General features: G+C 39.3%; 1 protein-coding gene across 1 annotated transcript in view; it reads right to left on the reverse strand.

The window, feature by feature from the left end:
* Positions 1 to 2,096: 2,096 nt before the first annotated feature.
* Positions 2,097 to 26,166, reverse strand: part of HSPA4 (heat shock protein family A (Hsp70) member 4) — a 36,348-nt gene continuing 12,278 nt past the window's right edge. The window contains exons 6-19 of the mRNA XM_032769118.2: positions 25,488 to 25,621; positions 21,592 to 21,836; positions 20,146 to 20,222; positions 19,620 to 19,771; positions 18,128 to 18,234; positions 17,583 to 17,716; positions 16,812 to 16,993; positions 12,169 to 12,258; positions 11,206 to 11,358; positions 8,838 to 8,963; positions 6,333 to 6,440; positions 4,663 to 4,782; positions 3,956 to 4,117; positions 2,097 to 3,459 (exon numbers count right to left, since the gene is read on the reverse strand). Of these exons, the coding sequence (XP_032625009.1) occupies positions 3,253 to 3,459; positions 3,956 to 4,117; positions 4,663 to 4,782; positions 6,333 to 6,440; positions 8,838 to 8,963; positions 11,206 to 11,358; positions 12,169 to 12,258; positions 16,812 to 16,993; positions 17,583 to 17,716; positions 18,128 to 18,234; positions 19,620 to 19,771; positions 20,146 to 20,222; positions 21,592 to 21,836; positions 25,488 to 25,621 (1,997 nt within the window). The 3' untranslated portion in view covers positions 2,097 to 3,252. The remainder of the gene's footprint in view (positions 3,460 to 3,955; positions 4,118 to 4,662; positions 4,783 to 6,332; positions 6,441 to 8,837; positions 8,964 to 11,205; positions 11,359 to 12,168; positions 12,259 to 16,811; positions 16,994 to 17,582; positions 17,717 to 18,127; positions 18,235 to 19,619; positions 19,772 to 20,145; positions 20,223 to 21,591; positions 21,837 to 25,487; positions 25,622 to 26,166) is intronic.

Here is a 26,166-nt window from a genome sequence, read left to right on the forward strand (position 1 = left end):
CTACCCACAATGCAACGCTTCAGAAATTGACGTTAGCCTCGGACCATGGACGCACAACGCCGAATTACTGTGCCTAGTGTGGCCGCATGAAATTGAATTTATAATATCAGTTTTATAAAACCGATTTTAGCTAATTCGATATTATCCCGTAGTGTAGACATGGCTTGAGTCACCTACCTCACACTTTTAGGTACAACACAAAACTCATTTCTTTAGTGTTTTAAAACAGCTTTGTATATAGAGGGCTGTCAAAATATTACTCATTTCATGTAAACAAGCTCATTCTGGTCTGTTTGCCGGATCAAAGGGTGCAATAAGATTCCCAATAATGAAATTCTTAGTTGTTGGATTTCTGGCATTCAAAATATGCTCATAAAAAGCTCAGCTGCATTGGTCTGGGCATTGCATTTGTACAGCTGACTCAGGAATAACCAAGGCCATAGTTTATGGTCCGATACGTCAAGGCACCTATTCTGATGGCCAGTGCCAACAATATAAACAGCCTGAAGTCAAACCTGAATTCATATGAGGTTGACTCCAGCACCTGGGAAGCAACATCCCATGACAGTGCCAGATAGCAGTATATGTCATGTTGCTGTTAGCCACTTCGAAGCAAGGCACAATATGTAATATATTCTCTGATAACCAGAAACTTCTATGCTTACACTCCGTATTATTCACCTTTTTTTTTTTTTTTTAACATCTTAATAAAATTTTTAAATCTGAAAAATGCAAAGCAAGTATACAACAGCCTGTGATCTTGTGTCTTACAGGTAACTGTTTACAGTTCTCAGATTAGTCTGATCTTGCATACATATGGTCACTTAGTATTTGCTTAATCCTAATACATCAATGACTCCATCCTCAAACAAGTTTTTTAAAAAAAACAGGAATTTTTAAAAAAAATTAAAATTGGTGGAACTGGTGGATGGGAGGACGACAGATGTGTGATACTGCTGGATTCCAGTAGTCACTCAAGAATGAGTGGAAATATTATAGGAGTGCAGTGGGAGTATTAACAGAACTAGTATTAAGAGAGCTAGTACTGAGGGCTTGGCTACACTTGAAACTTGAAAGTGCTGCTGTAGGAGCGCTTTGAAGAGCGAGTGTGGTCACAACGGCAGCGCTGGGAGAGGGCTCTCTCAGTGCTGCACATACTCCACCTCCTCATGGGGATTAGCTTGCAGTGCTGGGAGCTGTGCTCCCAGCGCTGCGGCACTGTTTACACTGGCGCTTTACAGCGCTGTATCTTGCAGCGCTCAGGGAGGGTGTTTTTTTCACACCCCTGAGCGAGAAAGTTGCAGCACTGTAAAGCACCAGTATAGCCAAGGCCTGAAGTGATTCAAGCTGAACTGATGTGGGCTGATACAGTTTTAAGGTTTGCTCAAAGACAGTGCATTTGGACCAGTAATTGTACTGTTTCACAAGAATTCTAATTCTGAGTGTACAGCACTTTTTAAAAAGAAAAAAGTGTTTCCAGTACACCTCTACCACAGTATAATGCTGTCCTTGGGAGCCAAAAAAATCTTACCGTGTTATAGGTGAAACCATGTTACATTGAACTTGCTTTGATCTGCTGGAGTGCGCAGCCCCCCATCCCCAAAGCACTGCTTTACTGTGTTATATCCAAATTCTTGTTATATCAGGTCGTTATATCACAGTAGAGGTGTACTTGAAATGAGTGTTGCAAGTACTGTTAACTGTAGGATAAGCCCCAAGGTAACTCTTAACAGCCACTCTACAGGAAATATTGCACACGTGGTGGTATCATTTAACAGCAAGTTCAATAGTCACAACCCTTTACCATAAGATATTAAGACATATATTATTTCTGAAGCCCCATAAAATGGATTTAAGTGAGCTAGTGTAGAAGCATACAATGTTCTAACTGATTTTTTTTTAATTAAAGGAATACCATTCAATTCTTGCATTTGTCTAGAAAGAGCAAATGGAGCAGATTGTACACACTGCAACTTCTTGTTACTTCAAAAACATCACTGTGGCAAATAAAATTGAGGCTGCTGTCACTTATCAATTTATCCCCAAGTTGCAACTGTTGCCTTGACCATACCTGACCATTTAAAAAAGTAATCCAGTACAGTCCAGTGCATTTATTTCTTGTAACATATGCGGATGTTTCAACTTTTGATTTAAAACACATACAAATTAACATTTTCAGGTTTATATGACAATTATCAATACTAGAAGCAAAGTTATGGGTAGAGGAGCTCATGAAAAAAAGTCAAACTTCTCTTGCTGAAAAGATAATTAAACCAAGCGTTTCAAATGCAGGTCTCATGGAAACAAGTATCTCTTTCAATGGTTAGCAACTAATCAAAGTCATCCATCAGTTCAAGAAGCCAGGAGTATAAATCCTCAATCTCTCTACAAGCAGCTAATTTAACTAGGGACAAAAGTTTTGTACAATATTTAGATAGCTAGGGAGAGTCTACCATGAACACAGACGCTTGCATATCTAATAGCAGGTTCAGATGGTCTGAAATATAGATGTATACAATTGCTACTCTGCATATCAGATATCTGAATTTGATTTTATACTCAGTATTAATGCTCTAGCCATAATGGAGCATGGACCCCAGCTGAGGAAGAATCTTGAGCTCAGTTCTTAGGAACATAATACCACAGGTATACAGATCACCTCACTCATGACTCCATACCTTCCATAGCTATCAACTGCACAAGTGGAAACATGAAATTAGTGGAATTCACAGACTGGAACATGTCCATATTGTATCTGTTAATGAGAAATAAGAACTAGATTCAAAAGGTATTTAATTTAGCTTATGTTCCTCTGTGCTCTGGAAAAGAGCTAAAAACCTCACTGCCATCTCCATGTAGTCTTTGAAATATTAATGGACACTTACAACATAGTTGCTGAAAACCACAATAGAAACTTAGTGGTAAGTTGGAAGTTTCAAGTTCTGCCATCTTACTTCTTTAAATCAAGACTCTGCATGAACATAATAAAACAGAATCAGATGATGGCTGTTTCAGTAAATCTATTAAGAATTACTAGGGACTTCTAAATATACATTATGGCAAGAGATACAATATACTTGACTGAGTAGTAGTTAGCTACTTAGGCATTCTGACTCAATACATTGACCTATCCTCTCCAAACACTGCTGTGATAAAGTTGTAGTATTCACTTGCTCCAATTTATATTCAGAACGTACAAAGTTGACAATTTAAAGCTTTATTGTAGTTTGCAATATAAACAAGTGCTGACATTCAGTCAATGTCCATTTCTGGGAGTTTCTTTTCTGTAGCTGTTGGAGCAGTTGTATTAGTGCCCTGTTCAGCAGGCTGGGACCCTATGTTGACATCTCCCTGGCCTTCTACTGGTCCATTCTGTTCAGCTGGATTTTGCTCCTCTTTAGGGATTTCTGCCTTGGGTTTTGGCTTTGTGATTATAGGATTGCAGATACCTGTCAATTCCTAAAATAAGAGTTGAGAGAATTTAAGTTAGAGCACACATTAAGGCTTATACCTACAGTCATCACCTAAAGTGTCTTATGATAACATTAGTTGAGTGCTCCCAGCTGAAGGCGGAAGTGCCACTACATAGTTTTGCAAGGTGCAGTTGAAAATAGTACTGCTCTTATTTCCCACCTTACCTCCTCCTCAGAGCTCTCTGAGCATAAAGAAATACTGGCAACTATAACAACAACTGCAGCAAAGAGTCCTGTGGCACCTTATAGACTAACAGACGTACTGGAGCATGTGCTTTCGTGGGTGAATATCGACTTCAGATGCATGGTGCATACGTCTGTCAGTCTATAAGGTGCCACAGGACCCTTTGCTGTTTTTACAGATCCAGACTAACACAGCTACCCCTCTGATACTATAACAATAACTGGTAACAATAACTCATACCATTTATGCAAAATGAAACTGGTTTCATATTTCTCTGCAAAGTCAAACAAGATCTTACTTTAGTTTTAGCTTGGATGTCCTTAGTTTTTATAACGGGGTCCAAAGTAAGACTTCTCTTGTTCTGAAGATTAAGCTTATTGTTCATCCATTCCATAGCTTCACTTACACTCTTCTCTACTTTTACCATATCTGCAGCATCTAAATGGTCATACTGTTCATCCTAAAGTATGAAAAAAATTACACAGCACATTTATACATTTGCACAGTAAGTGACACTATTTTAAACAACAAATCTGTTTTGCTTCTCCATCAAATCTTATCCTCCAAATTTCAGAATGGATTGTCAGCTGGAATTTGTCCAAAGGGAAACTTTATTTTACACTTAGCAGAGCAAACAATTTTGCTGAGCAGCCCATGGTACCATTCTGAGTATGGTCAAATGGAAGAGAGCAGGCAGCCACAGAACTTCATAATGCTCTGTGATTTCCACTTGTCTGGGAGAAAGCTGGTTTACAAGCATCACTGGCAGCCATCATTCCAATTATATGAACATACAAGAGTCTTAGTTTTATTTGTAAGAAAGAAAGTCAACATTAAACATTGAGAAGTTAATTCCTGCCACTGCTCCCCTAACCAAGAGAGACTGCATTATTTGTTGGCCATTCCCACCATATCTTATGCTGAAAAAAGGTGGAAAGAAATCCAAGATAGCTTTTCAACACTTCCTTATAATCAGCAGCAAAACATTTGAAAAACTGAAGATACCTTTGCTTTGAATGCATGAATAACTTTCATATACTGTTGTATTTGCTTCCCCAGATCCTCAAATGCTTTTGGTCTTTCCTCTGATTCTTGAAACCGAGCCTGAATAGGCTGACCCAGAGACTGAAATAAAGGACAGAACAGGTTACTGAAATTTTAAATAGCACTGTATTGGACTTACAGTGACTTTTTAATACATGGCAGAGCTTCCCAACTTTTGAAAGTTGAGTCCCCTCCTCCCATTTTAGGAAAAGAAATTAGCCTCACACCCTCCAACCCTGCCATGTGTTGAAGGCACATCCATACTGTAGCTCAGGAGTCGGCAACCTTTCAGAAGCGGTATGCTGAGTCTTCATTTATTCACTCTAATTTAAGGTTTTTAAAAGGTCTCTTTCTAAAATTCTATAATATATAACTAAACTATTGTTGTATGTAAAGTAAATAAGGTTTTTAAAATGTTTAAGAAGCTTCATTTAAAATTAAATTAAAATGCAGAGCCCCCCAGAGCAGTGGCCAGGACCCGGGCAGTGTGAGTGCCACTGAAAATCAGCTTGCGTGCCGCCTTTGGCACATGTGCCATAGGTTCCCTACCCCTGTTGTAGTTCTTCAGAATATGATGCTTCCTCCCCTTTCTTACATGCTTTGATGGGAACTGAAAGTTAACTATTGACATTTAGATCATCATTGACATTCTAGTTAGCACAAACTGAAGTGCAGAAGGCAATTCATGTCTCTGAACTATTGTTTCATGCTCTGTCACCTCAGGGCTTGTGTACATGAAGCAGCAATGTGCATTACAGGGGTGTGATTTCTATAGCATACTAACATGTTACACATTATTTGATCTGTGTAGACCCTGCCCAGTGTGCACTAAAAGTTCCCTAGTTCGCTTTAATGCCCACCTCAGGGGACATGTCCCACCTTTTGTCAAATACTGGTATTGTGTGTATTTCATCACCATTGTCAAGTGAAAGTACAGGGCTCTACTTATTCACATATTAAAATATTTTATAAATCAAAACAAAAGCCACACTGGGGAAGCTTTACCAAGACTAATTACAAGTTTATCTTATTCAAAAACAATAAAATAGTTCATTATACCTTTTCATAATACATTACAGAATGCTTTCAAATTCACTAGTATTCCTGCTAAAGACATTACAGCATCTTCACCCCTGCTGGCAATACAGAATATAGCTAACCTTTTACTTCCAATTTACTTTAGATAAACTGTACAGGAGATTGAGCTTGACTAACATTAGGATTAAATCATATGGCAAGGTAGTTTTCTTCTAGCCTCCAAAATTAGTCTTCCATAACTTTAAAGCTCATTTGTATAAAAACATTTTCCTGTTATAGGTCACCTGTGTTACCTTTTAAGAGCAAGTAGCAATTCTCACATCTACCTTTCCTTCCTTCTCCAAAGAGATTCAGGAGAAAAACGCCTACACAATCCAGCACTCGCATCACTGGCATTTCCTTTCATTTTAGGCTCAATTAAAAGCTTCTCCTGCCTATGCTCTTAAAATTATTTTTTTCATGTTTGCAAGCAACACCACCTCCCAACTCATTTAAATAAATTTATTGTTCATCAGGGCCTGATTTATAGCTTAAGTGGAATAAATTCAATTGAGACTTGAAGATGACAACTACAGTGCTGAAGTGCCACTTACCTTGAGTTCAGTTAGTTTATCAATGTAAACTTGTTTGGGTTGGTCTTCACCATCTTCATACAGCCAATTTTCAGTATCTTCCAATTTCAAAGTGAAACTATTTCTATCCTGAGACCAGAAACAACCAATATGAATTGAATACTGATTTTAGAGATTATCTCCCATAAGACAAAAGTGATAAACATCTGGTGTCATCTGGATACTCTTTCCTGAAACATGACGGACATTTTGTCTGGTCTGTTAGAACTTAAAATATTTTCTTTAAAGAAAGCTTGAAGTGTTGGCGTAGAGTAGAATTTTTTTTTTAAACCGAGGCTTTGTCTACCCTAGAAAGGGTTTGCCAGCCCAGCTATACTGGCACAAGCCTATTTTCTGCTATAACTGCCATTTAAGCTAGAGCTTTTGCTGGTATAGAAATGCAAAAATTATACCCCTAATGTTGTTTTTACCAGCAAAAGTTTCTAGTGTACACCTAGCCTTATTGTAAGATAGAGATCATAGAGTAAGGGGTGTAAATCTATGACAAGGGCTGAATTCTATTCTCATTTGTGGGCTGGAACATAAATTTAAGAATGGATATCTTCAATTGGCTGTGGTCAAAGGAGCCAACAATCCTGAAGAGCATAAAGGAATTTTGAGTAGTAGAGAGGTGATTTAACCTCTATATTCAGCACTGTTCCAACTGCTGCTGGAATATTGTTTCCCATTCTGGTGCCCACAATTCAAGAAGGACATTAATATATTGGAGACGGTTCAGAGAAGTCACAAGAATTACAGAACAATAAAAAACCAAGAGAGATTCAAAGAGCTCAATCTATTCGGTTTAACAAAGAAAAGGTTAAGGGGTGACCAACAGTTAGAGCCCTTAATTTTCAGTTTTTATTTTATTTAATTTTTTCCAGGATTTGTAGGTGTTTATTACTACAACAGAAAGATGAAAATCATGCAAAAAAATTTCTAGATAAATTTTAGGGGTTATTTTGGTGGACAGAAAGATGGGGGGGAAGTACTCAGTAGATTAATGCTCTGATGAATAGAATTGAATGTGGTTTGCTGCAGAACTAAAACAAAACTACCTTTGAGTTTAACAATACATCTCTAATCCTCAAATAAAAATTTTTCATTTGAATAAACAAGGTACTGTTGCAGACTTAGAACTATTAGCCAATAATATTTACATTAAATACTTGGACCACACCATTTGCAAAGCATACTCTCAGCTTCATCCTCTTCTTGTTTTTGAACTTTTGAATACTTCCCTTGAGGTGTGAAACACATCCTGATACAGATTTTCATTTTCTTCCCCCTTTAGTGTGTCAAATCTTTAAACTGTTATCTGCTAATAGCTTGAAATGCATACGTGAGATTTATCAGTACATTCAGCTGTGCACACACTTCAGAGCTTGTGTGTGCACGCCTTTTTATTGTGTATATCTTCTACACCACCAATACATAGTCTTACTTTAACAGGCAGCTTTGCATATACACACACAGACTAATGTATTATTGTAATACATCTCTCTTGCAATGTATTGTATTTTCCTAATAAAAGTTATTTTTTATATATTTGAATGATACAGAAGTAGTAGAGTGAAATTGGAAAAATTTTTATGTAAAATCTGGTTTTTTTTCAGTAAAAAAAATTTAAACTGAAAATGAAGGGGTTTAATTACAGTCTATAAATATCTACATGGAGAACAAATATTTAACAATGGGCTCTTCAATCTATCAGAAAAACCTATAATGTAATCCAATGGCTGGAAGTTGAAGCCAGACAAATTCAGACTGGAAATAAGGTGTACATTTTTAATGGTGAGAGTAATTAACTTTTAGAACAGTTTACAAAGGGTTTTGGTGGATTCTCCATCACTGAATTCTTTCTAAAAGATATACTTTAGGAATGACTTTGGTGAAGTTCTAAATCGTCACAATTGTCCTTTCTGGCCTTGGAATCTTTGAATTCACAGCAGAACTTGTGGGAGATTTGCATTGAGATCAGGGGTAAAAAAATCAGTAGTCCTAAAAATGAGAATATTTTATCCACCAAGTGAGGCTGACCATGACAATAAAGTACTTCCCATTCTCATCCCTTTGAGCTTTGCTTCAACTCCCTTCTCTATTTCACCTGGGAATGATCACTAATTAAAAAGTTAATATTTGCATTCAAGTGTTATCATTTGGGTTCTAGAATTAACACTTCCCTGAGATTAATGTAGGGCAGAGGAGTTGAAACTTGAGTTCTTATCTCAGCTAGTTTGCAAACTAAGAAAGGCATTATCAGTTTACACTTGGTCTCATGTTTGGAATGGTTATTTTCATAACCATGGAGGACTAGAAAGTTACTTTTCTTAAAAACTGAAAGCTACTTTTCTGAATGTAACATGCAGGCCACAAACACATCCAGGGTGTTTGACACACTTCGTTTAAAGACTGTTAATGAACAAGACCTGAAATTTTAGGCCACAAAGAACAAAAAAAGGTATTAGTCAAATTGGCAATACTTACATCTTCACTAACAAATTTCTCATATAAGCCACACAGCTTGTCTCTCATATCATAAACATATTCCTCCACTGCATTCTTGGCATCATTCCGCTCTTTCTCCAGTTTATCCTGCATGATCATTTTACCCTGCAGAAAAGAAATTAGTTCAATCTTACTCAAAATTAGAGCTCAATTAAAATTTTTATAATAGCATTAGAGACAATACACTGAGGAGCGAGTATAAGCAAATGCATGGATGCATCAGAGATGAATGAAGCCATCAGGATAGAGAATTTCCATTGAGTATTTTTGTGGGGAAATGCATTTTTAAGCTCATCTGCCCACACTACAACAGCCATTGAGAAGCAGACTGATGTCAGCCTTTAGGGTATCTGTGCCATCTAAGCTTAAATTTTAATTGATGAATGATTTTATTCTCCTGCTTGTTAGTTCCTTGAGAAGAAGCTTGCTTTCCATAAGGATTGCTGTATTTTTAGTTAGAGATGCCTATGTAAAGGTAACCCAGACTTTAGGAATCAAATTCAATTCTGAAGCTGCTAATAAGACTTCTTTGCATTACTTGGGCACTTTCATTCTGCTTTGATATCTCCAAGGGAGATTCTTCTATGGTTTGGAAAGGAAGTACTTTTTGGCGATCAGAGTGCTATCATCCTGTTCTATTTCCTCTGCTGAGGGAGGACGAGTACCAAGTGTAAGTAGGACTTGGATCCTTAAAGGAAGAAAGGAAATGTTTCAGGTGGCTGGGACTAACCCCTCCCAGCAGACTCCAGAAATTCTCCCCCACTTTCCAACTCTTTGCAAGGTCAACACTTCCTGAGCCAGTGCAAAAAACTAGCACAACAGCACACGTGCGCCTGCCAATCCAGTGTCCAACGCCTTAGATTTCAGCAGCAAGCGAACACATTTGTCGCTCATAGAACAACTCACTTCAAGCTCTCAAACTATCAAGCACGATCACAGGCAAATCAGGAAGAGGATAAAGAGACAGCTACATCAGAAACATTGCCATATGGACTTGTATTTCAATGGGATACAGTTTTACAACTTTGCTGCAACTGTGAAAGATGGAAGGTGATGGTGAACAAATTCCGTATTGGAGATCTTGCTTAAGATGACAATGACACCGACAGGCTAAGCTGTATTATTTGTATTACAATGGAACGCAGAGTCCCCAGTCAGGATTGAGAACTCATTGTGTTGGTTGCTGTAGTGACAATCCCTGGCTTAAAAAAAGTATGTACAGTCTCAGAGAGCTGAATAACCAAATTACTTTTAAACACAGAATTCAATTTAGGCAGCATACTGATCCAACTCGAAACTTGGTACTCTATAGTTTGCAAGTTTTAAGACTGACTAACATCGCAAAGAATTCCAAGGCCAATACAATCTGAATTGCCCAGGCAGTTGGAGGACAAGTGCTCTAGCTGTGGCCATCTGACGAGATACCAATGATTTAGTAGCAGACATTCAGGGAACCATATGGATTAACTTTGATTAGAGCAGGTGACAAGAGCTTCAGAATAACCAATAAATCTATAAAGCAATCCAGTACTACTGATAAAGAACAGTCATTACAAATCAGAAAAATTCAGCTGCTGTAAACAGTGTGCACAGGATTTTTTAATCATACTGAATTCTTTACACAGTTGTAAAGAAAAAGGAGCTACTGGTTACCTCATTCTGTGGTGTTTTTACCATTTAAGGTCTCAGATGTCCTTGGAAGTCTTGTGATTTGAAGTGACCAGCCTTCATTAACTGACCTATTAACAGCTCCCCAAATGCCACACGACCCAAGAATTGAGATATTAGCCTTTGATTAACTTACTTTACCATTTCTGGTGGCAAAAAATGCACCGCAAGCTTCTCTTCTGGAGTTTGTATTATATAATTAAATTGTCCCGCTCCTGCTAACATTAAATGCATTTTTTATACCTGTAACATTTTTCCACTGAAAATACTAACTTGCAAGACATTAGATAGGTGCTCAGAAACGAACGTGATGAGTGCAGTAATAAATACCTAGATTATGGGTTCAGAAACTTAGCATCAGTTCACAAAGCACTTTTTCTAAAATATAGCCATATTCCCAATTTGCAATTGTAGAATATCCCTGTAGCAAGTTACAGCAGATGCTCATCAGGAAAAGGTGCATATTTTTAGCTGTCCTTAGTGCAGTTAGTTTTGCCCTTCTTGGAGAAAGTTAGCCATACTGTCTGCTTTTGCTCTTCATAACATCTCACCCTCTCCTCTGCCTTTCTCCAGCTGGAAATGTGGAGAGTCAGCACCTCGTGACCAGCAGCATCTGTGCAGACCACCTTTGTAAGACTATAGCCTAGATAGAGGTAAAAGTACCATTCAGTTATTTTACCTCATTCTCAATGAATAAGTTCAGCATATCCTTCCCTATTTGCCACAGCAACTGATTCTCAATGGGAAGGTCCACTGTACTAGTCTTTACTTTAGCCTTCTTGGCTTGAGGAGGTTGATCCATTTTCTTGTCTTTTGATCCAGCCTGAGATGTCTGCATTAAAAAAAACACAATATTTAGAGCGCAATAGTCACTGAAGCAGGGGAGGGCAAACTATGGTCCAAGGGGACACATCTGGCCCTTCAGATGTTCTAATCCAGCCCTCGAGCAGGATCAGGAGAGCAGGATCAGGAGCTTGTTCCATTCAACGGGTGCTGTGGCTCCGCACAGCTCCCAGAAGCGGCAGCACACCTCCCCCCCCGCCCGAAGTGCTGCCCCCGCAGCTCCCATTGACCGCCAACCATGGCCAATGGGAGGTGCAGGGGCAGCGCCTGCAGACAGGGCAGCGTGCAGAGCCATGTGGCAACATGCCGCTACTTCCAAGAGCTACTGGAGGTAAGCGCTGCCCAGAACCTGTACCCCTGACCCCCTCCAGCACCCCATCCACCTCTGACCCAGCCCTGATCCTACTCTTGCCCTCCGAACCCCTTGGTCCCACTCTCCTGCACCCCAGGGCCCACACCACCAGCTGGAGCCCCCCTCCCACACACACCCCTGCACAACCCCCTGCTCTAGCCTGGAGCCCCCTCACTTCTGGCCCCACCCCAGGGCTGGCACCCCAACCCCCAATTTCGTGAGTATTCATGGCCTCCTTATAATTTCCATACCCATGTGGCCCTCGGGCCAAAAAGTTTGCCCACCTCCGCACTGAAGGGACACCCAATTCAAGTCACAGAACCTAGTTCTGTGGCAAGGGGTGGAGAATGGGTTCTGATTATACATTACAGAGCAAACATTCCAGAAGGCAAAATGCTCTAACCAGACGAGCTAAGCAGACATTAAGACATCAAATACACTTAGTACCTCCATTTCTTCAGACTCTGCCTTACTGTCAGCTTGTGCTTGCTGCTGCTCTTCATTCTTTTGTTGCTCTTCCTGGTCTACTTGCATCTTCTGAAATTAGAAGAAAACACTTAAATGTAGAGCTAAGTCTCCAATACTTAGTTTTATATGACCCAGTGTATAACCAACTTAAACTGCTGGACTGGTCACTGTGATTGTAGAGTTAGTACTCTTCAGGTCCTGCAGTGAAAATCTAAATTTAATTAAAGTGAAGCTAGAAACTATGTAACAGGGTTAATTAAACCTTTGAATCTAACCTTTATTGATGCATATTTGCCATACTGAGATTTCTAATACATATTAGCATAATTGTTTTGCATTTGTTTTTAAGAACAATGGTTACTTACCCTACAGTAACTGCAATTCTTCAAGATGTGCTGTCCACACAAATGCCATGCTCTGTACACACGCACATGAGACTGGATTATTTTGGCCAAGAGCGACCTCGAAGCCAGGTCTGCCCTGGACCCACCCCCCCGCCGCCCCCCCCCACTCAAGGGCTTACAAGGCAGGGGCCCAATGGTCTCTTAGTTCCTTCACCAATACTGACTCCTCTAGGAATAGGATTCTGTTGTGAAAGGGCAGGAGGGAAGGTTGTGGAATCTGTGATAACACATCTCTTAAGAACTACACTTACTGTAGGTAAGTAACTGTTCTTTCTTCAAGCAACTGTCCACAGAGATTCCCCTCTTGGTGACAACTAAGCAGTTGTCTAATTGGAGGTGGGAAACAGAAATTCTACTTAAATAATGACTACCACCAGTTTTAATAGGGCTGTGCTGCATTCAGCCTGGAAGCCTCTACTAAGGAATAGCATAATAAGGTGTGGCTTAGAATGCATATAGCTGCTCTACAAATGTTATAGGAATGTTCCTCAGCCATAGGCTGCCTGAGCTCTAGGGGAACGAGCTACAATATGGCTAAGTAGATCTATCTTGGCTAACTGATCTCCTTTTACTCAGAGACTCACTAGGAGAACTATTCTCAAACAGTGGTTCGGGACCCCATCTTAATGGGGTCACCAGGGCTGGCTTAGACTTGCTGGGACCTGGGACCAAAGCCCAAGGGCTTCTGCACTCAGGTTTCAGGCCCCCTACCTCAGACTGAAGCCCTTTGGCTTACCCCCCCCTCCCCCACCAGGGGTCCAGGCTGGCTCAGACTTCAGTCCCCCCTCCTGGGGCTGCATAGTAATTTTTATTGCACCTTTGGACAATGAAATTTGACAAGCCGTGAATTAGGATAACCTCCATGAGGACAGAGAATATAGCAAAAACTACAAATAGTCAGTATTTTCCTGGTTGATTTTTCAGTGCTCTTAGTACATTAAGCATACGAAGCCTACATTTTTCTGGGGGTTGAGTGAGGTTTAGGAATGAAAAACTAGAAATGGTTTATATGGAACTCTAACACAATCTTTAGTAAAAACTAGAGTTGAGGTCTAAGAGTAATCGTCTCCTTATGAAATACTGTATATTGAGAATTCAGGGCTCCCCTTCCCTCCTAGCTTATACAATGGCTACCAAAAAGACAGCCTCCATTGAGAGGTAGTATAGGGAACAAGTTGCTAAGGGCTCGAAGAAGGCATTCATCAATTCTGCTAAAACTATATTAAAGTCCAAAGAAGGAATGATTCCCAAACTAGGGGGAAAACAAGCAGGAGACACTTCAGGAATCTTGCTGCTGTAGGATGGGGAAAATCCAGCGTGGCCCTGGATCAGGGGGCATTGTGCAGATATTGTTGCTAAAAGGACCCTTTTGGAAGGGATAGAAAATCCAGGTTGTTTGATAGCCCTGAAATAGTCCAGTATCACTGAGATTTGGATTTCAGCACCACCTTTCTCCCTTATTTCGAAATAGAAAATCTTTCTTTTAGCTTTGTAAGTCAGCCTGGTTATGGATTTCTTGCTTTGGAGCACACCATTGTGAACAGCCCCTTTCAGTGGATGTACTGAAGCTGTCAGGTACAGTGATGCTGGGTTCAAGTGCAGGACCTGGCAGTTGTTCTGGGAGACTATCAGTCAAAGCAGCGAAGGTTTCTGAGGAGCTGCATTGAAAGATTCATCAGATCATAATACCAGAACTGCCTAACTCATTCAGGGTCTTTCAATTGTGTCCCCTGCATCCTGTTTTCTCAAGAACCTCAGGATCATGGGGATCAGTCGAAAAGTATACATCAAACCCAGTGTTCAAGGGACAAGGAAGGCATCTGTTAGGAATCCTGAGCTTGCACACCCACCGGAATAAAATATCTGACACTTGTTCCTATCTGTTGTAAGTGAATTTACTTTTGGAAATCCCCATTTGCAAAAGATGCTCTGTATGCCCGAGTCTTATAGATAACTCATGGTCATAGAAATGCCTACTAAGGTGGTTTGCCAAGGTGTTCTGAAGGCGAGGAAGGTGCAGAGCCACTGCTGTGACTTGGTTCAGAATACACTGATTCCACAGATGTATGGTTTCCTGACAAGAATACGGATGATCTTGCTCCCCCTTGCCTGCTGATGTGCATTTCTGTGATTTTGTCTATCCCCACTTGTACTATGAAAAAGTGGCAGGAATGGCTGTGAGCTCTAGGATGTTTATGTGGAGAAGAGCTTCCTGGGGGGACCAGAAGCCTTGAATCTGAAGACCATCTAAATGAGTGGATACATCCCTCAAAACCTTGGTAGGAAAGTGTAGAGGAGGATTTTCTGTTGCATACTTGAAAAGCGTCTTTCCACAATTTAATTTGGAGGACTTCTTGTGGTACCACGACCCTGTTCATCTAGTGTCTCTGGGTAGGATGTACTGATTTCAATCATCCCTTCATGGAGCACAGGTGAAGTCTGGCATGCTGTCTGACATAACTGCATGAGGCCTTAAAACTTTTACAAGTTTTATGCAGGGGGTGAGAACAAAAAATTTCTGTTGGTCCTATTAGGCTCTTGACATTTGCATCAAACCTGCTACCTAATGGAAGCCCCAGATTGTAGGGTGGGAGGAGGAAGTGGCACAGGCTAGTCATTAGAGGAATTAGTTTCTTCCTAACCAGCTATAAGGATCTCTGTAGCTGACTAACACGGGACAGAAGAGCACTGTCTAAAAAGATGATCTATCATGTCAGCTTCTTCTTCAGGAAATAAGAGTCCCAAAGAGCACAGTCATCCTTGAATCTTTTAGGGAGTGGAAGGCTTCCTCTTTCCTGCCACTAGCCTGGTGTATCAGTGACTCCAACACTGGTAGTTTGGCAGGCACCTGTTTCTTGAGTAGAAGTGACTATGGTACCAGGTTTACCAATAAGTAACTTGACACCATATGAAGGTACAGTGCAGAGATGGAAGGCAGTCAGCACTGAGGTGGAAAGTACTGAGGCTACTGTGACTGACACTCAGTGCCCAGGCTTTGACCCCAAGGTACCAGGTGCTAGGGTCAGTGCCAAGGGATCAGTATCAACGGCAGTGTGGTCTGCCGATTTGGAGGGTATTACGTGTGTTGCCTTGGAAGTCAGAACCACCCTATGGTACTCCCAATACGTTGTTTTGCTGTCTGTCCATTTAGACTGTAAGTACCTCTAGACAAGTTCACTCACTCTTATGTACAAGTGCCAAGCACACTGCTGTATGCAGTGTTATGGCCATGTCAGTCCAAGGATATTGAGAGAAAAGGTGCGTGAGGGAATAACTTTTATTGGACCAACCTCCCCTATATGCCAACCTCTTCACGGGCCACCTTGAAGAAGAATTTCTGGGCAAATGCATCAAGAACCCAGTGATATACCTGATACATCAAGGATATTTTCATAACAGAAGTTGGCCCAACAAAAGATTACCTCACCCACTTCATCTCTAAGCACACTGTTGGCATTTACCAAATATATGTTTACTGTTTGCCATTCATTCATTTTCAGTTACTCTCAGACACGAGTGTTTGAGACACAAATGCTGCATGAGAACCTTTAAATCAAAAAGAAAAAAAAAAAACTTTGGAAACACAAAAATCTTGTAAGTTTACATTTACAAAACAAGTTGTCTAAGCTACCAAATACTGTTCCTTAAACTAAAGACATTAGTTTTGTCTTTTTTGTTTGTTCACTGACTCATCTGAAATAGTATTGTTGTGCAAGGCTGGTATCCCCAAAATACAGAACTATTAAGTATGAAATAAAGGTACAGCCCTGTATTATCTTCCCTATATATTTAGCAACATTCTTAAATCTACAGCTGTGTCACCAACCCAGAAGTTTAGTCATGGGCTTTCCCTGGGCAGAGACTGACAAATGTGTGATGATTTCTGTTACGTACACAAATTGGGAAAGAACTATCTACTTGTGACTTGCCTATAATTTGGCCCTAGTGTCAGGAAAAGTCAGGGCTAATGCGTTACATTTGAATACTTGCATCATAATCTAGATTAATTAAGCCACATTCATACACTGTGTTCAAATCCATCTGATGCCTAAGCAGCAGTGTGGGTGGAAAGGTTACAATTACTACTTGATCTGGTTTAGAGGGTTAATGTGCTAGTCGTGGCTTTTTTCTGAAACTGAGACCAAATTATGAGCATTCTGTTTGTTCTCAGTCCCAAATTCTTTCCTAGATGACCTCCATACCAATAAAATGCATTACCTCTTCCTCTTTCGCATGCTGGTCTGTTTCCATGGGCTCTTCATTCTCATCAGATTTGTGAACCTCTACTAAAGATGCACTGGAAACACTGAAAATACCATGGATGTTTACTCTGACTTTGACTTTCACCTTTGAACTCGATCCATCTATTTGTGGCGTGACCTTTTGAACCAAAAATTGAGCTAAACATTCCAGGAGAGAAAAAAAGGATATATTTACTTAAGATAAATAACAAAGTGTGAACATTTAGCAGATCCTGACTATTGCTGATAATAGACTGCAATTAAATGCAGTTGTGGAAGTCATTTGTCAAAAATAACTGAACCAAATGATTTATTTTATTCAATTTGTCATAGTAACATTACTCTGCTTTGCAGTTTCCCTTATTTCCTGGATACACTTAAAGTTGGAAATGTGGCATTTGGAAAAATGGCTGTGGGTACTTTTAGGAAACCTTTAGCTTTTCCCAAATATGAAACTATCTTTTTCCATTTGGCATATGTTTCTCCTCCACCAATTAATGTGATTTCAGGAGTTTAGGGTTTTCTTCTCCACTCACACGGATTTAAAACCCAACCTGAGTCATACTAAAAATGTATCCAAAAGATACTAATGTGTTAACACACCGTCAGTACCATAATTGTTGAGGTGGGATAGGAAGGTCCCACCTACAAGACCAGAAAGTTGACAGCACTCCACCCCCATATCCCCAGTGTTCTTTTCTAACTATATGGAATTAGTTCTCATTTCTTCTTCCCCTTTGTTAAATACCTATAGAAGGGTCTGGGTAAGGCAACTCCTTGGGAGAAGTATAGTAGGCCTCAAGAGTGAAAGGCTCCCTTCTGAAGAATGAGAGGACCTTGGAGAATGGAGCAGCATGATTCTTGGGGAAAACTTCACAGTTACTGTAGAAGAGAAAGATTTAAGAAAGTAGGTAGCTGTTATAATATCTAGTAGGAAATATTCAGCAAGACCTAGCAGAAGCACTAAAATGCCTGATAGAGGTGGAGACAGAGGTGACAGTTTAAGTTTACTGGACAACATATAGCTTTACATTGACCGTTATTTTACCATAGGCTCATTAGCAATGATACAAATTAAAGCATGGGTGTATTTAAAAAGCTGAAGTATTTAACTAGACAAAAGCTAAAATGATTGCTTTTTACTGTTACCACCACAAAAGCAGCAATTGAAGTTTTGGCATTTAGGCTTTAAAAACTTTCACAATAAGTGAGTCCATCTGGTTTAAGTTTCAGCAGCTTCTGTTTTGAGCCTTTTATAGGCATGCTAAAGTTTTGGTAGTGTTAAATTCTTACCTTAACCCTTCCTCTGCTGGTGAATTCCATCTTAAAGAAATAGAGTATGGTACCAAATCTGTGATAGAAAATTCTCTCACTTTGAAAGCCGGGGACAAAATAGCACACTGTAAGAAACAGCAGAACGGTAAGTCCAATCGTGCAGAATGAAAATACAGGTAGGCAGTAATGCCAGACCTTTAGTTTGTTTAATTATTATTACAAACATGTTAACTCCAAGTTAAAGACATCTAATTTTTTAAAATATCCTATTTCTGTTCTGATCGAGTCATGTGCTTTTGCTATAGTTTAGCGCACAGTTATCAGACAACTTCAGGGACAGTCATGTTTGTATTCATCTTAAGTGAATCAAATTTCTCCTCCAGTTGTTCATTCAAGACCATCTGGTGGCAAGTTTTCTGGTTCTAAATATTTTAATGACTCTAATAAAATGTTTAGCGCTAACAGATGATGCAGGAGTCAAAAACTTAAATTAACAGGGATTTGTAAGGGGCATCTGACCATGGTATTCAAGTGCCATACAACAATTAAAGCAAAGGCCCTTTCTTGAGAACAGCTAGAACTAGAAACAGATGTTTTACACTATACTAATGGCTGAAAAGGTAGTCGTCAAAAATGACATGATTAGTGAACATTTGAGATCTTTAAACTAAGATTTGAGGACTTCAGTAACTCAGACATAGGTTAGGGGTTTGTTACAGGAGTGGGTGGGTGAGATTCTGTGGCCCGCATCGTGCAGGAGGTCGGACTAGATGATCATAATGGTCCCTTCTGACCGTAAAGTCTAGGAGTCTAATACATAGTATTTGCTTCTAGCTCAGGCAATACACAAGCTATTGGACCTTTAAACTTGTCACTCTAGCCATGACTTTAGCATTGCTCCAGGGTTGGCTATAGCAAGCGTCACATCAATGTAGTTTTCATTTGCAAGAATGAGTTAAGTCATGTCATCTTATTCTTTACTTGAACTACGTTTCACTTCTATAAAAATATATGTAATACATTGAATTAAGCAACAATGCAATGTAATCTTGCTTTGCCTAATTTCATGATTACTTTTAATGTCAACCTGTTCTTAGTGTTAGTTCTACAGAAGAATTTAGCTATCTGACAAGATACCAGTAAAAGTCTTGCAGTGGAAAAAAATAACGGAATATTTTACGTGTATATAGCATCTATTGTTTCCAGTCATAACTGGAATATATACCCAACTCTAGAGGACCATGCCAAGTTGTTGGGTGTGCTGTCTGCCCCAACCAGACATCTCAGTTGATCAGTCAACAAACAAACAGTCTATGCAGTGAGACTCTCTCACCTGTCCACTGCCCACTTCTTAATGTTCAATCAAATCACTTCTACAACACATACGCACTTCAAAAGGTGAAATAAGTTTCACAATGCCTGTAACTTAGCAAGACATGCCCTTAGGCTTAAATGCTCATTGACTTCAACAAAGAATCATGAGACCCCTAGCATACAGGCAATTGTTTACCTGCAATGCACAGCCTCGTGCAACAGCCTCATCTGCATTCAAAGTTGTACTGATTTCTTTACCGAAAAATTTACTGATCCTCTCCTTTACAGCAGGGATTCTTGTAGTACCACCAACTATTTCTACTGCATAAATATCCTCCTTCTTTAACTCTAAAGAAAGCAGACATACATTAGCAACTTTACGTTACAAAAATTCCTACACTAAATTAGCAACAATTAATTCCTCTTAACAAGGAACAAGATATTGCACTTGATACAATAAAATCTCTAGAAATTTTATTTAAAGTTATTCTAGCCAACATTAAAAGTTTTGTAGTCACCAACATCAAAATATCTTATTTTACACAGATTTTTTTTAAAAGGAAATTTTTATTCAACTTGCAATTGAACTGCTACATAAAACTAAGTGTGCAAAATTTAATTTAAGATTTGACAAATGTCTAAAGAAAGCTAAAACCAGAGATATTTTTCTCTTGTACGTAAACCATTAAGCATTGTAATCAAGAGAATGCATGTACACTTACTAGCTTGTTCCAGAACACTGCGAAGTGGTGGTTCTACTCTGGCTAAGAGACCATCACACATCTCTAAAAATTTAGCCCTGTTGGAAAAAGCCATATGTCAAGTTAGACTCCCATGAACAAAAATTTAAATTGCAAAATACAACTGTATGCAGCTGAAATTGAAAGACAATTTTAAGTTTGCAAAATGTAAATTTCCTATTTCTCCATCCAGAATCCTACAGTATTTTATAAAGTTCTGTGTTTCACTTAAGCGATTTTTTGTATAAGAAAACAAAGCTGAATATTCCACAATACAAGTGTGTGAGATTTACAACATCCTTACACCCATGCCAAAAAAAACCCATCAAGAGCAAGATACTTTGGTATAAACTTTTGGAAAGAGTCTCATGTACAAATGATATTTATTCTGCCATGATCCCTCCAACTCCAGTCACCTTTTATATTAGGATAGTGCCCAGAGGCTGCTAATCAGGATTGCAATCCCACTATGCTAGGTACAGTACTTCACAAATACTGTCTCTGCCTTGAAGAACTTACATTGTATGATTCTTATAGTGATTACATGCATTAATTATAACAATCAACAAAAAACCCTAACAAATGCTAAACTGAAGATGTCCCTCTTCCCTTGCACTTGAAGGTCCCTAGATTTGGGTTCTGACAGGCCACCAAGGAGCATGAAGTCTGAAGATAAGTGCCCACTACTGCTGATAACAAGGTTCAAACTTAGGTTCTACCGTAAGTGCTTACAAGCTGCTCTTAACTTCTGTTACAGAATGTAGGGCAAGAGATAGTGAAACTTACTAACTCAATAGTAGTGACAATCTCTATGAAAGAGTGTATACTAGTCATTTCTCTTCTGCTCATTGTCTAAACTATTGCTATTTATAAGCTATGCTGCTATGTACCAGATTGTTGTTCCTTAAGTGAGAGCCTCAGTTTCCTATTATCTATTAAAAGAAGGATTTCAGGTTGGCGTTTAACTAGTTTCAGTGATCTAGAAAGTGCCACATTAACAGTTTAGTAATTCAAATTGTCAAATCCCCCAGTGATCACATGTACAACATACAAAGAGTCAATGTATATTTCTCCCATATTGCCCCAGAAATTTTTGTGACTGTTGCTCTGGAGGTATCATCTGTACTAGTTCTAATACTAGAACACAGGTGAACATAGCACCTGTAAGGGCAAGATGATGGTTCAATCCTAATTCCCATTCACACTTTGACCTATGGTCAGACTGACAACTGGTTTTTGATTTGGACACTAGTAACTCAGACTGCCTGCTTTAATTCACGCAGGCTACTAAAGAGTCATTGTTCAGTACTTTGATAACAAGTTAGAACCAGTGACAAATGTACCAGAGATGATCAGAACATTTGTATTTACCTATTTTTTGCTGTTTTTAAATCAATTCAGACTTTATGTTAAGTAATCTGAAGATACCTGTTCATAGTTCCAGAAACATCAATATCATTCATGAAGCACTCTATGTTCATCGGGAGATCAGAGGCATTAGCACTCATCAGCTTCTTCAGTTTCTCACACTCCTGAAATAGTCTCAGCAATGGACGAATCTTTGATTTGATGTCTAATTTATATTTTTTCCCAAATTCTTCACAAAAGTAGTTAACTAACATTTCATCAAACTTCCTGCCACCAAGTGTGGTGTCAAATGCTGTAGCAAGAACCTAAAAACGAGACAAGGAGTAAAATATATTTCAGTAAGAAAATGGTTCTATTTACCGATTACTCAGTAAAACTTGACAGTAACCAATACATGTTAAGCAATTCTTTGTCTGAACAGAGTACTGGAACAAGCTATTCTATGTCTGACATCATAATCCTGTCTAGGAGACCACCACCTGGTTGCTCAATACAGATCTTCTGCTATGGCAGAGAGAATCTGATATATTGCTCAGCTTTATTCCCCTACTGCCATCATGGGTAGGTAAATGCTTTGTGCTGGAGCAGCCTGGTAACCACTTTCTGCTACTAGCAGAAAAAAAAGGAACCAATTATTAACCTTTTATTTCCTTCCTCAATGCCTCCACTTGGTTCATTCCCTGCCAGCAATAAAGTGTCAGTCCCATGCCACTCTGGCACATTTCACTTCACCAGGACTGCTGGCAGAAGTAGTTATTTCACTCTGATACTCCTACTTGTGCCACTGTAAAAGTGCCTTGTGTAGGGGCAGCAAGGGTGCAATCTTGACAGAGCTGGTCTTTTCCCTGGGCTAGCATTGTAGAGATAGTTTTAAGATTAGATGATGCTTCAAGTCACCAAGTCCATAGCTTGTCAAGGATAGTATGTCATACACCTTCTGTCTACACCAGTTACAGGTGACAAGGATTACACAATACACCAAAATGGAACAGAGCAAAAAAAACTGTAATGTTTTGTCTGTCCCAGACTATTTTTCAGCAGCTGAACTGAAGACGACATTACTCACATTGTGCAGTAACTGTGGTTCTTCAAGATGTGTTTCTCTATGGGGCTCCACTCTAAGTGCATTCATGTCTCTGCAACTCAGATTGGAGATTTTAGGTAGCAGTGTCCGTTTGGTCTGCATGTGTGCTCTCCCCATCTCATGCTTTGCCTCGCTGCTATATAGTGCTGTGCAGACAGACCACCCTCAGTTCCTTCTCTATCGCACAGCTCATTGATAAGACCTCCAAAATAGAGGGGAGGAAGGCAAATAGTGGAGCACCCATAGGGGGCTACATCTTGAAGAACCAGTTACTGCACAAGGTGAATAACCTCTTCTTCTTAAAGTAGTGTCCCTATGGGTGCGTCACTCTAGGTGACTACAACAGTACCCCTAATGGAGTGGTGGGGCTTCGGAGCAGAATCCAATATTGAAGACAGTACAGCCGAGCCAAATACAGCAGCAAATGCTGAGTCACGGGTGACTGCAAAATGTTCAGCAAACGTACGAGCAGATGCCCACGTCACCGTTCTTCATATTTCTGTGATAGGAACGTTATTGAGGAAGGCTGTGGAAGTGGAGACAGATCTTGCAGAGTGAGTTTGTGCTCCAGAAGGAGAATAAAGGTCCTGTGTACAATAGCAGTAAATACAGTCTGATATCTCTCTAAAAAGTCTTTGTTTAGAGACTAGAGATCTCTTAGATCTGTTGATTAATATGATTTTTAGCCAAATAAATCCAGTCTTTTCCAGTCCTTGTCATATGTCATTTTAGCATAGTGCTGTCTGCCACATTTGTTAACAGTGTTGATAGCCAGGGAATTTGAGGGGTGAGAAAATGAAATGTCCATGTCTTTAGAGGGCACAACTATTTTTCTGTCCTCCCATTTGCACGTAAGGGGTATTTCGTGACTAGTGCCTGCCCTATAGTTTTCACCAGATTGAGCAGGGCCTCATTGATAGGGGACAATTCTATCTGAGAACGACCTCAGTTCTATCAGAGCTTGAGACGGAGAGCACATGTGCAGGCTGAACAGACACTGCTACCTAAAATCTCCAATCTGAGGCGCAGGAGTAGAGCACCCATAGCTTAGTTCACTTCAAATTGCTAGGGCCTGCAGGAGTTCCAAGCCTTTATACAGATACAGTCCTGAGCTCTGCCGCACGCGCGCACACACACACAAAATTAATATCCCCAAATATTAAAAGGAAACTACATGTCATATGCATTAATATTGTGATATTGGAGATTACAGTAGCAATTATGTGGGTCACCTGCCTTAAATTGTCATAATCTTTGTTCTGCATAACCCCTGGCACCAATCTATTTCTAGATACCTGGTCTCGTGCTAGCACTAGGGTAGGACTCTCACTGCTATAGGACTCTCACTGCTATAGGAAGACTTTTCAGTTAAGGATACGAACACAAGGAACATAGGTGCAGAGAGTGGCATGATTTTGTCCTCTTGAAGTGTTACCAAGAAAGTTTCAAACTGTAGCAGTAGCGTAAGAAAGGTTGGAGTCATATCCCAGTTTAATGTATAATGCCTAAAAGGGTACTTTCTCCCTGTATGTCCACACCTGGCTAAAAATAAACTAATTTGTTTTCTTCATGTTTAACTCCTGCAGATAAGTGCTCATTCATGCATCTGTTAATTCACATCTTTAAGATGACAACTCCCTTCTCTACTGCCTCTCTAGTTTGTCTGAATTCCAGACAGTTTTGAAATGCATGTACCACTTGCACATGCACATATCACCCCAATCTCAAAAGGCCTCCTCGTCTATCATTACTAGGAAATGGCTTCTGAGATTAGTTCCTTCACTCCCACATCTAAACTCATTCTGCTCTTAGAACCACATTCTAAGATTGATCTTTTCCCATTGCATCATATTACCTCCATCTCACTGATTTCTCAATCCTTTTTTCAGAATATGCTGAATTCACAATTCCACACCACTTACAAGTGCTGTTATCCCATTCTGCACACCAGTACGTATTAACAACACTTCACCTCTCTCCTTCAATATGTACCATTCCTATTGTGTCAGTGTGTTAACTTTTATATAAAGTTTTCATACAATTAATTTCTTCTTGGACCCATCAGAGCACATTGTAGCCTTCTGGTTCAGAACATTTAAACTAGCATTCCGTAAGACTTTAGCCTACTTTACAGTTCTCTTGAGGCACTACTCTCCTAACTATCTGAGGACTCATAACAAAACATTTACTTGTTCCTTCAACTGAAGCAGCAATATAGGATTATTGGATTTCATAATATGTTTCTGGCTATAATGCTAACATTACAGAAGATTTTTATCTCAGAAAAAAGAAATGTTAATACCCAATAGAAACAAGTGTTAAGGCAATTGTGCTTCAGAGTAAGACCCAATCTACTCACCTGCTCAAGTTGAGAAAGTTCTAAGAAATTTAATTAACTGTTGATACGTCACACCTATCATATTTCCTATAGTGCTCACATCATAGGTTTCAAGGTCAACAGGAAGCATTATGGTCATTTAGTCACACTTCATAACAATAAACTAATTCAGTAATTCCTGCTTTAAGACATGAATTTGTGGTTGAATTAGAGCACCTTTTTTAAAAAGACATCCTGTCTCCTAAGTTGTACTACTACCATAGAGAAGTTAGTTGAATTTATTTTTTATTCTCACGCTATACCAAAAAGTGACTGAAGAAAACATGTTTGTTTCAACAAGCATAGCAATGACAACTTAAGCAGATCGTCTTCCCAGTTCTCTAACATGGAACAAAGTTGAACCTTTAGAAAGTATAAATTGCATTGCCTGCATACACTGCCATATTAAGGCAGTCAAATAAGCCTATTCTAGTTCATAAATGTAATGGTGAATGTTTATACAGGTAATTAAAATGGATGCATAAGATTGTTTACTTTCAGTTTTCCTTTGTTGAATGCGCATACTGAAACTTGATATGCAGAATGTCCCATATCAACAAAAACAACGTTTCTTGGCTTCTCTTCTAGGGCAGGCAGGTCTTGTTTATAGATTCCATATGCAAGAGCAACTAGAAAAAAGAGACAAGTCAATATAGTAAACAAAATGGCAGTCATTCAACTCCATTTTTGGTGTTGCTTTCCTAAACAGTATGTGTTAAAGAATGACTATACTGTCAAGATTTAATGCTACTTTTCAAAGTTATAAAAAGTTTGCATCTGGTTAAATAATGGACCAGATACAAAAACCATGGCATGGAAGACTAACTACAAAAACAGTTAGTTCCTCTTATGTCTTGCATTTATTTCTTGGATGTCTATTTCTAAGCATCTTTGAAGAAGAAAGTCTTGAGCTGTATTACCAAAGAAATAACTTAGATTCTAGGAACCTTGGAGAGCAAACAAAGACAGATTAGTGCAGGGGTTGGCAACTTCTCAGAATTGGTGTGCCAAGTCTCCATTTATTCACTCTAATTTAAGGTTTTGAGTGCCAGTAATACATTTTAATGTTTGTAGAAGGTCTCTTTCTATAAGTCTACAATATATAACTGAACTATTGTTGTATAGTTTATAGTATATGTAACGTAAATAAGGTTTTTAAAATGTTTAAGAAGCT

This window comes from Chelonoidis abingdonii, chromosome 7 (assembly GCF_003597395.2).
Source record: "Chelonoidis abingdonii isolate Lonesome George chromosome 7, CheloAbing_2.0, whole genome shotgun sequence".
Classification (NCBI taxonomy): domain Eukaryota; kingdom Metazoa; phylum Chordata; order Testudines; family Testudinidae; genus Chelonoidis; species Chelonoidis abingdonii.